Here is an 11,944-nt window from a genome sequence, read left to right on the forward strand (position 1 = left end):
CTTGGATGTGGAGGTTGTCCTTCAGGAGTCATGTCTAACAGCATTCCTGCTCCAGAATGAAGGGCATTTGGTTTTATGTAATGGGACAAGGTTGACGGAATGGTAAACCACTAGAACTAAGTTCCTCATTTGCTATGTTAAGCACCCATTGTGTCTGAGTTGGCAGTCCTACAGTCATCTAGAAAGGAGATAGGAATAGGGCACACCCAACTGTGTACAGATGTTATAAAACTGTAAAGGCCACTAGTCAAGTGACTTTGGATGGATGGATGAATGGGTGTCTGTATCATATTGTTAAGCCTGCCAGTGGAATGTCTGAAGAATGAGTTCTCCCTACAGTGTTTTATCCTTTGCCAGCATTTTCCAGAGGACCATTTATTTCTTACCCTTTGCTTTGTAGTTAACTGGCTGTGGATTTAATCAGGTTTATTTACTGATATTAAGTTCAGGGCATATCAACTGGTTACTAAAACTTGATAATATGCAATCATTTACATTCATATGTATATAAATATAAGTATATATATGTAAACATATGTATGTATGTATATATACCTGTATATATCTGAATAAATATGTGAAGATCATTTAAAATATGTGGATATGATTATATAATATGTGATTTGGGACATTGCTGAAAACAAACCAGAATTTCTTGATAGCAATAGTTATTATTTTGTGACTTTATAATGTTTTAGATATCCATCCAAGAACTATTATGAATTAAAACCACAGAGGTGAGTATCTTTATTGCTTGACTAGGAAAGATCTGCCTGAGCGTGTTGTAGCAGAAGTTGAATGTATTGTTATTTAACTTTTTTTTCTGCTTGCATAAACATTCTTTTCAGATTCGCCATCTTCCCTATTTTTCACTTGGCTAGTCTTTTCTCTTCATGTCAGTGCCACACTGGTACTACTAACTTTAACTTAGAGTTCCATGTGCTCAAAAGAGGGCAATGCGATTGAGTTTACTAACCTTAAACTGCATCCACTTCTATTGTTGGCCACCAATGGCGAAGTAAACCTTCCCAGAAACCATCTCCCTAGAGAACACAGACTCATCAGACCCCAGATCATCATATTAAGCACTGATTCCTAGGATGTTTTTTGGCATGTTTACAGGTACAAATCCTTTAGGGGTCCCCAATGGATTAGAAGCTGGCTGTGTCTGGTAAAGGAAACCTGAAGTTGGATAGGCCGAGAAAAGTTAGATAAGATAAACCCTGGAACAAAAGAAAAATCCTTAATGAATACCATAGGAGAAAGGGACCCATGCCAGTAACTGAGGGGAGTTTTAAGACTTGTTAAATAGTTATAATCAGAACTTACAGGTATGAGCTTTTGTTACTTTTTTCCTTTTTTGTGTTTGACTCTGCAGGGGCAGTGAATTAATTTTGCAGAAAAATGAGGTTTGGGTGTGTGTATTTAGAGACTGCATATTGTTGTATCACTTATCTTTCTGTCTAGTCAGTCTGGGGAACAGAATTCCCAAAGGAGGAGGCATTTAGCCACAACTTGCTTTAGAAAGGCACAAAAGGCATCAGAAAACACACACACGCGCATGCGCGCGCGCGCACACACACACACACACACACACACACACACACACACACACACTTTTCAGATGTGCTGGCCATACATTTCTAGATTCTGTTTTCCTAGAAATAAAATATGTATCATGAATATAATTTATCCCAGAAAAATATGATACATACTGACAAAATAAAAGATCTTCAGACCAGGGGACATCATGGTCTGGGAAAACCAAAATCCATATGTGATTTCTGTTTTGTTCTTCTTTGAGACATGATCTCGTTGTGCAGCTCAAGATGCTCTTGAAGTCAGTCTTCCTGCCTCAGTTTCCCAAGTGTTAGGATTAAAGGTTGTGTTTCTACCTTGGGCCCATCTGTAAATTTTAAGACTAGCCCCACAGGCTCTAATGAAGGGAATTGCTTTGGGTAGTTAAACATCTTTGTTCTTGGGGAGAAGTGAATAGACTTAGTAGTTGTTTTTCTCCAGGAAGCTTTCAACACTGAATTGTCTATAGAAAAGAATACTCACACAGGTGCAGACGTTTCCTGGAATGCAGATTTCTAGTATTGCAAATCTTCCAATCTTTTTAAATATTTCTTTTCTGTTTCTGCCTCTGGCTTTGACTCTGCCACCCATCCCCCCAGCAAGGATGTATTTGTGGTTATGTATTCTTTTGTATGTTTTTGCATGTTTGTCACATGTATGTGGCATGTATGTATGTGTGTGTGTGTGTGTGTGTGTGTGTGTGTGTGTGTGTGTACAGATGGCCTCTGGAGCAATGGGATTATGGTGCCTACTATACTCACTCAACAGTTATATGGATGCAGTAAATCCAAACACCAGCCCTTTTATTTCTGTTTTACCCATTAGACTATCTAACGAGCCTCCTGCCTCCCCTCTCTCCACCTTCTCCTTCTCCTTCTCTTCCTCCTCCTCCTTCTCCTTCTCCTTCTCCTTCTCCTCCTCCTTCTTCTTCTTCCTCCTCCTCCTCTTCTTCTTCTCCTTCTCCTTCCTTCTTCTCCTCCTTCTCCTCCTCCTTCTTCTCCTCCTTCTCCTCCTTCTCTTTCTTTTCCTCCTTCTCCTTCTTCTTTTTCTTATTATTCATCTTCTTCCTCTTCTTCCTTTTCCTCCTCTCTCTTTCTTTTCGTTGCTCCTTCCTTCCTATCCTCTTTTTCTCCTTTGATTTTTCTTTCACTTTATTGTTTTAATGGACTTTTAACTTTAAAATAAATAAAAAATGAATGGCTCAAGTAAATAATAAAAAGCGTGTCCTTTTCTCAGTTTAGCTTAATGTAAGTATCTTGAATAACTGCAGAACAAAACCACAATCAAGGTATTAATGTTGACACTGTCAAGATGCAGAACATCTCCATATCTGAGAGGCTTTCTCCTATTGCCCTTTCATAACCGCACTCAAGTCCCTAACCCCAGCCTCTATTTCCTGCATAGCACTTTGATGTCAGTGGTGAAAACAAAATATTTAATAGGAACTAACATCCATCTCTGCCAGGAAGTTAAACATGCAAGAGACAAACCCTGTTCTGAAGGGCGAGGGCTGTCTCTCTTGTCTGGGTACACTGTGTTTGTTATGATTGTCTTTTTAGGGAGATTCTTCTGTATTTTGTTCCTGAGTTTCAACTATCATCTGAATTTGAGTGCACATCTGTGGAAGAACTCATAACAAATCCTGAGGTAAGCTGGCCTTTTTGGAACTGGGTTACTGATGGAACAGCTTGAACACAGAGGAGAAATATATAGAAAGGTTTTCAGTGACTGGAGATAGAAATTCCATACCAGTGCGTGAGAAGTCATTGTCATCATAGGCATAGTAAGGTTGAGAAGATCTCAGAGACCAAGACAGTTCAGAGGGCGAGTCCATGACTGTCAAGGTAGAAAGCATGACAGCAGGAAAGCAAGTGTGGTGTTAGAGCAGTCACTAAGAACTCGAACTCATATTCTAATCCACAAGCACAAGGCACAGAGAGCTAACTGGGAATGGCGTGAGATTTTGGAAACCTCAGAGTCCACCCCCAGTGACACAAGGATGTGCCTCTTAATCCTTCCCAAACAATTCCACCAACTGAGGACCCAAGCATTCAAACCTGAGCCCGTGGAGGCCATTCTCATTTAAACCACCACAACTCTCTCCTACCAAACAAAGACTTTCTGATTTCATCCTCTATTCTTGAGATGCCGAGCTAATGATTGCATAGCTCAGCCCTCTGAGGTGTTCATGGTTCTACTCTTTGTAAACATCGTGGGAAATAATGAAGACAATACATTCACCAAAGCTTCTCTCAGCAACAGTGCAATGAAAGATGGGAAGGACAACTTTGGTCAGCTACTTCAGGTGCAGAAGGTGATTCTCACACAAGGCCTTGGTTCAAATCTAGTGGAAAAGTGCTAATTGGGTTTAGTACCCTGCAGGTGGAGGTGGTTGTAAGTGATGAGTGCATATTCCAGGCCAGTGCAGGGAAGAGACACCCCAGGTAAGAGTCTGAGAGACCCTTCTCTATTGCCATGGTGAGCATTGATTGTAAGATTGGCAGGTGCACATGGAAAGGCTCTGATAAAAAGAACGCAGGTTACAGATAGGATAGAAGGATTTCACTCTTCATCTTCTTTCACCTCAGCCTCTCTTGATGGCTTTTACTGCATTACTTAGCTGTGAAATCCTTCCTGTATGGGTCACCAGTGATCTCTGGGCCAAGTGCAGTAGTTGTTTTCTTACCTGACTTCCAGAGGCATTCAACACAGCTTTCCACTTTTTCCCCTAAGTGCTTTGTTTGCATAGCCTCCATGACCTCATGACTCACTTCCTTGTTTTCTCCACCCCACCCCATCTACAGTACTGATTTTCTGTTTGAATTCTGGACATTAGCATGTCTGAGTGTTCTTCCTGGACCATGTTGCTTTCTCTGCTAAGAGCCATTTATGGGTGCTATCAACTAATCTCTCAACTTTATCCTGTTCAATATTCTGGTGACTCCTAGTCTTTTTGTATCCAAAGTACACCATGTTCACTCTGCCTTTTGAATATTTGTCATTTGATTTTCCTTCGCCTTGATTTTTTCTATCTGCAGATTGCTAAATAAGACTAATATACTTATATAGGGTACCTTAGTATTTTAGAGAAAATAATAAATTCAGGTAAGTTAGTTCAGTTAATTAACTTAATTAGGCTTAAAAGATGCCTAGTAGCAGTGTTGGTGGATTCTAAGCTTGGATGCTTTTTCATACTAGAAACACCAGTGTTCTAACTGTATTCTAGACAGATCACTCTGTAAAGTTAATGTCCTTTTCTGTTATTGCTTATGAAAACAGCTGGAGCAATGCCCAGAGAGTATAAATGAAAAGCTAAAAACGTGTTTCAAACAGGTAAGCTTCCTTTCCACGAAGCCATTTATATCCTGAAATCTAAATGACCCTATGCTCCAAAGAGGAAATAATATGTGGTTTGAAATGTTAGGTTTGGAAGGAAATCAAAATTTTCTGTCTTTATCAAGACTTCGATTAATGTGTAGCATATCGGATATCATCAACCAACATCTTTCTAAATTTGAAAATGCAAATGTTCTCACAACCAGTACTTATGTGGCACTGGAGTAGGACTTTGGTTTGAACAAGAAATAGAAATTCTCAGATTTTAAGAAATATATTCTCCAAATCTTTGAAAGACTCAAATAAAACAGAAATTGTTGAGGAATCACAGAAAAATAAACAAGCTCCCAGACAGTTTAAGCTTCTGAAAAAAAAATCTATGATTTGTTTACATAACAATCACAAACCTCTTAGTCTATCTCCTTATTAGCATGCTGCACACACACACACACACACACACACACACACACACACACACACACACACACACACAAGGCTCTTCTGGCCAATGTGGCACTTTCTCCGAGACTATTCTCGGTTGAGTTTGTGGAAAACACAGGTAGTCAGAAGGAAAGTTACCAACATAAGCTGTGAGTCTCTGTGCTATAGGTTGAGGCTTTAACATATTGGTTGATTAAAGTAGCTTTTAGTGTATGAACTTTCATATGGAGTTCTCATACATACTTAATTTTGGTTGATTACCTCATGCTCTGCTCCACCTCATTTCCATGCAAATATACTCTGTACACATACCCTGCACATATACCCTGTACACAGTACAGATACCCTGCACATATACCCTGTACACAGACCCTGCACATATACCCTGTACACAGACCCTGCACATATACTCTGTACACAGACCCTGCACATATACTCTGTACACAGACCCTGCCCATGTACTCTGTACACAGACCCTGTACACACACCTTTAATATACCCTGCACATGTATCCTGTAATATACCCTGCACATGTACCCTGCAATATACCTTTTTACCCAGTGTTCTTCGCTGCTTCTTCATTCTACTATCTTCTCTGCGTCCTCTACCCCACCCTCTGTTTTTGTTCTATTCCACAGCCTCTTTACAGTTTCTCATCTTTACCCATATTTACTCCCACCCGGATACACAGAATAAGAGAGAGAACATGTTGTGTTTGTCATTCTGAGCCCAAGTCACCTCAATGTAGTGCTGATTAGTTCGCACCCACTTTCCCGAAATTTTCATAATTTCACTTCTTCCCAGCCATATGAATTATGGGCATATGTTTTTATTAACCACTCATCTGTTAATGGATGCCTAGGCTAGTTCCATTTCCCAACAATGGTGAAACATAGTGCTATTGACGCACACCCTCTCCACTGCAACGTAGGGCCCAGCTGGTAGCACAGAGTTCTTCCTCACAGCAGATAGAATTCTTGAATAATTGCACGACCTCATGCTGCCACCTAAGATGTTCCTGAGGGCATAGTCAGCCTTATATATCTTCGTATCACTAAGAATGAAGTGCAGTGGCTTGACTTAGGAGTTGTTAGTAAAATGTTTATGACACAGAGCTGTGGGCAGGTAAGGATTTGCACGTTTGGTTTTATAGACGAGAAACTCATGAAAGCAGCATGTCTGACAGATGTTGTAGATGGTGCAGAGGAACTCTGCACACATTAATTGATGTGAGTGAAAGTCCTGAAACGTGTGTATGTGTGCGTGCATGTGTGTGTATGTGTGTGTTTGTGTGTGTGTGCACACACATGCACATGCGCATGCCCTGCCACCCAGCCAGTACTTCAACACAGAAATCTTAAGGTAGAAGCATTTAAGTGTTTATCACAGTGGGGTTTGCCCTGTATCTGTTTTCTCAGAATTTTCCCTGGTCCTCTTAAAATGTTGATACAAGTAAGTCACACCATTGTAAAGTGGAAGAGGAGCCCACGGAAGCAGCATACCATCTTGGAAAACAATTCAGACCACAAATCCTTGAGGGACTTTAGGGCCTTTCAATACTTTTACATCACGATTTAAAGGGGAAAGGAAGAGAGAGAGAGAGAGAGAGAGAGAGAGAGAGAGAGAGAGATCATGAGAACAGAATTCCTTTTTCTGCAGCCTCTGTGCTCTGACTATTACAGATTTGAGTTACAGCAATGAGTCATCAACAAGATGTCCCCTGCAGCTGGCCTTCTGCCAGTGGCTGTGGGGCACTGCTGTTTGAGATGAGTTTATACCACTAAGGGGGAAAACAAACTCAACCTTCACAAGGTTCCTTCTTGATTCCAAAGCCAAGGTCATTAAATTTCCCTCTCTGTGCCTCTCTGTGCCTTCTACGATTATTATTTCTTAATGTTCTCTCTCTCTCCTTCCTCTGAATCAGAAAGTAGGTTCAAGCATCAGCGTCAATTCTTAGCCGGTGTGTACGGAGTTGGAATATGAAATTGATTTGTGGTATATTTGTGGAAAATAATAATGTATTTAAAAATGTACTTGTGTTCTTTAAAAACCGTCTCAGATCCAGAATATCTACATGGCTCAATATGAGAAAAGACTCAAGAGAAAAATGCAGTCCATTATCTATGAGGCAAACAGACGGGTGACACTCAATGAAGTTTTACTGGAACAGTGTGAACTGAAAAGGAAGAGGACTGAGGAGAAACTCAGTGACCTCTGTGCAAAGCTTGCCTTGCTGCTGCAGAAACTTCAGCTGGTGAGTAGCAGGAGAAGGAGCTGAACCAAGCTCTGTGGAAAGAGCCTGTGGCTAGATTTCCCTCCTAACAGAGTGATTTGCTTACTCACCTTGGGTAAGCTGCCTAACCCCAGCCTTGATGCTAATAATGATACTAAAATCTTTCAATCTCAGATCAGGGCTCGAGGGATAGTGTGATAGATTGTTGGGGACAGACAGGCAGAGGACAGAATAACAGGGCTCTGAAGAGAGCTCAGGCCCTAACACAACTATAGAGAGGCAAATGATGACTTCTGTGAAGAGAGGAATCAGGCACTTGTGGCCTAGTTGGAGTTTTCTATGCCTCTGAGAAAGGAGGCTGGTGTGTCACAATGGAAGTCTTCTTCAGCAGGGAAGGGGGTTTAGGACGGGATGTGTGGCTACCAATATACTCCTATTGATAAATACTCACATCTCCAGTCAAGAAGTCTAGGGACCTGGAAGTCTGTTAGCTAGTTAGAAACAATACTCTCAGTAGAGTGCTGGTGAGGGGAGGGGCTGCTGCAGTCACTGAGACCAGGAGCAGTCTGGGCTGGCTAACCATACACAATTAGAAGTAAATTACCTTTCAAGGCACACATTAGAACATTTAAAACTTTCTGTACTTCTTTCTCTAAATAAACACTAGAATCTTGGCTTGTGCCATTAGTTGATGGTTGTCTTTTCTGTGACAAAGTCCTTGGATAAATGAGCTCACATAAGAATAGTGTATTTTGGTTTACAGTTGAAGGATGTGGTATATCATGAAAGTGACAGCGCAGTAGCTTGGAGCTGTTCACATTACATAAGCAGTCAAGAGCAGAAAGCAATGAATACATACTATTGCTAAGGTCCCTTTTTCCTCTTACATTGTCATACCCACAGTGAGAGGGTCTGTCTACCTCATTGAACACATTCAAGATAATCTTCCATAGGTGACCCTAGATTCAATCAATCAGCCTCTCAATACCATGTGTCCAGTAGGCAGTAATTTCCAACTTTTTTAGAAAGTGAAATATTTCAATGCAATTTTATCTTTTTTTACAAATAAAAATAAAATGTTCTTAATCTCAGAGGGAGGAGGTAATACAAAAACCAGGGGAGCATCATAAATGTGAGTTATTGTCAGTTTTGCTTGTATGCTTCCATAATAGGTTGAAGTAATGGGTACTGGTCCATCTTCATTTATTGGTATACTTTCACTTTGTACAGTGATGAGTTTTATAAAGACATTTTCTTTCAAGTATATCATGGCCCTTTCCCATATCCCTCCAGACCTATAAATGTCCCAGCCTCTAGATAGCACATAGGAAGCTTAGCTATGTCAAAAACTTAGATATAGTAGCCAAGGTTGTAAAGGCTTTCTGTGGATTCTAGAAATATATGGAGAAATCAGAGTCAAAACTGAGTTTAAGGAGCCAGAGGTATTTTAGATTTAGGCCATGAGATAAGTCTTCCTGAGCTCTGCACACTGTGAGAAGGCAGGAGCCGACCTTGTGGAAAAATTCTGAGAACTGGGGTGGCTTTATCTTTTAAGGGACTGGAAAAGAAACAGGCAAATCTGCCATATATCACTACAGAGTTGTTGAACACAAATCTAGGCTTCCTGGGTTTCTGTCTGTAAAGGTCCATGATTCAGTGATGAATGATACCGGGTCTCAAATAGTGTGTAAACACAAAGAGTGTTTTATTCTGCAGAAGTCCAGCATGCTGGGGTCTCCCATTACCAAGATAGAGAGAGACACCTAAGTGAGCTTGCAGGCTAGATTTAAAGCACATTAGGCAATTCCACGGTGGGTGACCTCTATGTTCATCTGTTGGGTTCATCTATACAGACATAACTGGGGAGTGGAGGGGTAGGGGTAGAAACTTGCTGTGGAGGTCTGGAAACTGTTACTGAGGAACTCTGGAAACTGTTGCTGACCCATTGTCCTTGCTTAAGGCCAGATGGCTGGCACATTCCATTACCTGGGCATGAAGGCTGGAGCCTGGGTTTTTTTCTATTAGTAATCAACTTGCCTAGGTTTACCTGAACTTGCCCAGTTTTAGGCCTAGTCTCTTTAACTGCCAATTTGAAGTCTGTCATGGAATCATCCTAGCCTTCCCATGTCCAAGTTGTGAACATGCTGGAGTGGGAGTTCATTTTCTCTAATGTCCCTATCTTCAGCTTTATGAAGAATTCTTTCTATATCAAGTACAAAATGAGACACAGAAAATACTTCACATGAGTTAATGTTTCAGTTCCCACTCTTCCATTCACCTTGGAAGAGATATGGAGTGAGTGGGGGATTTGAATCTGAGGACCCTTGCCTTCTCTACCTCCCAACCCAATCTCCCTCTGCCCCCAAACTCAGATCAAAAGGGATTTTAGCATGCTGACAGAGGGAGAAATCCCCCTTAACTTTGGTGATCCAGTAAGCGATTAAAAAGCTACATTATTAAAGAGTAGAAAGATAATTAATGCTAAATTGTTTCACCTGTGGTAATTGTATTTGGGCTTCCGTCAACACTACCACTTCAGTCAGTTCTTGAAAGAAGAAAACTCTAATTTCCACTGAAGAAGAAAACATTTTTCAAATTCTTAATCACTTGTAAGCATAAAATAAGATTGAAGGAGAGAAAACATGTGCAAAGGTTGAGAGCATTAATCAGATGTGATGAAGGGTTACTGCTACATGAATCCCCAGGATGACTGCGGGAGGCTTCCAGAGTGACAGGAGTAGCAGCTGAGCCTCTCTTCCTGGAGTGACTGTGGCTTCTCTCTTCCAGGGTGGTCCAGTGCGAGACTTCCAGCAGATTGATACTTACTTAGAAGATTTGCTTAAAGAAGATCATCTCTCAACCACTTTAAATAAAAGGTCTCTAGAGTCAGGGCAAGTGAAAGGTGCAGAACACTGAGAGGGTTAGCTCAAAAGTCAGAAAAGGTGTTTCTTCTTACAACTGCTAATAAGAAAAAAAGGAACATTCTTTTAGAGAGCATTTCCTTTCTATTGCTATTGTAAAATTTAGCCTGATTTTTAATTTTTTTTTCTGTCTTTGGTTTGCCATACCTCCAATCCCTTATTTCTTAATTCTCCCCAGTCTATCACAAGCAATTTGTAGAGATTTCTACTTCCCTCTGAGCTCTAGAGAAAAAGAACCTGCCAGTTAAGCTTAAATTTTGCTTTAATTGGACTTTGACATGCTTTTTATGCTAATTTCATTATTTAGGTAGAAAGAATAACCCTTGTAGGTAAGACCTGCATATGTTGTACACATGTTAAGAATTGTATTTTTATATTTCTGTGTATGCAAAAAAATTGTTTTACACTTTACTCACTGATTGCTTTGATTAGAAATTTCTGTGACATTGGAAAGCGCAAGGAAACATTAAAAATTTGTTTGTGGAATTGTGTTTTGATGTATATAATGTGCCTCCTATGACATTTGGAACATGTAGATGGTATATAGTGAGAAACCTTCATTTGATATGTGTCTTAACCTACTAGTTAAGCCTTCCCACGAGGCATGCTCCTGCCAATTTTCTCATTAAAATTCCACAATTGGTATGTTTTATCATTTACTGATGAGTTTATTACTATTCAATGTATGGAAAGCGTACCAATCACTAAACAGCTGAAAACATGAATATAATAGTATCCCAAAGATTCTCCCACTCAAAATACCTTCCAGATTATTTTACAACATATATTATATATAACTTATTTTAAATTACTTTCTGATACTTTTAAAACTATTAATATTTCTATATATCATACTGAGACAATGAGCTAATATTGACAATAAGATAATGTTACTCTCTAATGGTTTCTTGTTATTCAATTCTACAGAAATACTACAACTTCATTAGCTATTCCGTATCAGTGAACATTAAAGTTTTTATTTGTGTCATGATGAATATCCCTTTATTTGTTTTTTTTTTGTTTTTTTTTTTTTTTTTTTTTTAGAATTTTTTTTTTTTTATTAACTTGAATATTTCTTATATACATTTGAGTGTTATTCCCTTTCCGGTTTCCGGCAAACATCCCCTCCCCTCCCCTTCCTTATGGGTGTTCCCTCCCCACCCTCCCCCATTGCGCCCTCCCGCAGCAGTCTAGTTCACTGGGGTTCAGTATTAGGGACCCAGGGCTTCCCTTCCACTGGTGCTCTTACTAGGATATTCATTGCTACCTATGAGGTCAGAGTCCAGGGTCAGTCCATGTATAGTCTTTAGGTAGTGGCTTAGTCCCTGGAAGCTCTGGTGGCTTGGCATTGTTGTACATATAGGGTCTCGAGCCCCTTCAAGCTCTTCCAGTTCTTTCGCTGATTCCTTCAACGGGGGTCCTATTCTCAGTTCAG

The 11,944-nt window shown here is 40.1% G+C and overlaps 1 protein-coding gene across 1 annotated transcript in view; it reads left to right on the forward strand.

Moving 5' to 3' along the window:
• Nucleotides 1-10,854, forward strand: part of Morc1 (MORC family CW-type zinc finger 1) — a 173,457-nt gene extending 162,603 nt beyond the window's left edge. The window contains exons 24-27 of the mRNA XM_032899303.1: nt 3,138-3,225; nt 4,858-4,911; nt 7,415-7,609; nt 10,376-10,854. Of these exons, the coding sequence (XP_032755194.1) occupies nt 3,138-3,225; nt 4,858-4,911; nt 7,415-7,609; nt 10,376-10,504 (466 nt within the window). The 3' untranslated portion in view covers nt 10,505-10,854. The remainder of the gene's footprint in view (nt 1-3,137; nt 3,226-4,857; nt 4,912-7,414; nt 7,610-10,375) is intronic.
• Nucleotides 10,855-11,944: the final 1,090 nt, after the last annotated feature.

Source organism: Rattus rattus, chromosome 4 (genome assembly GCF_011064425.1).
Source record: "Rattus rattus isolate New Zealand chromosome 4, Rrattus_CSIRO_v1, whole genome shotgun sequence".
Classification (NCBI taxonomy): Eukaryota; Metazoa; Chordata; class Mammalia; order Rodentia; family Muridae; genus Rattus; species Rattus rattus.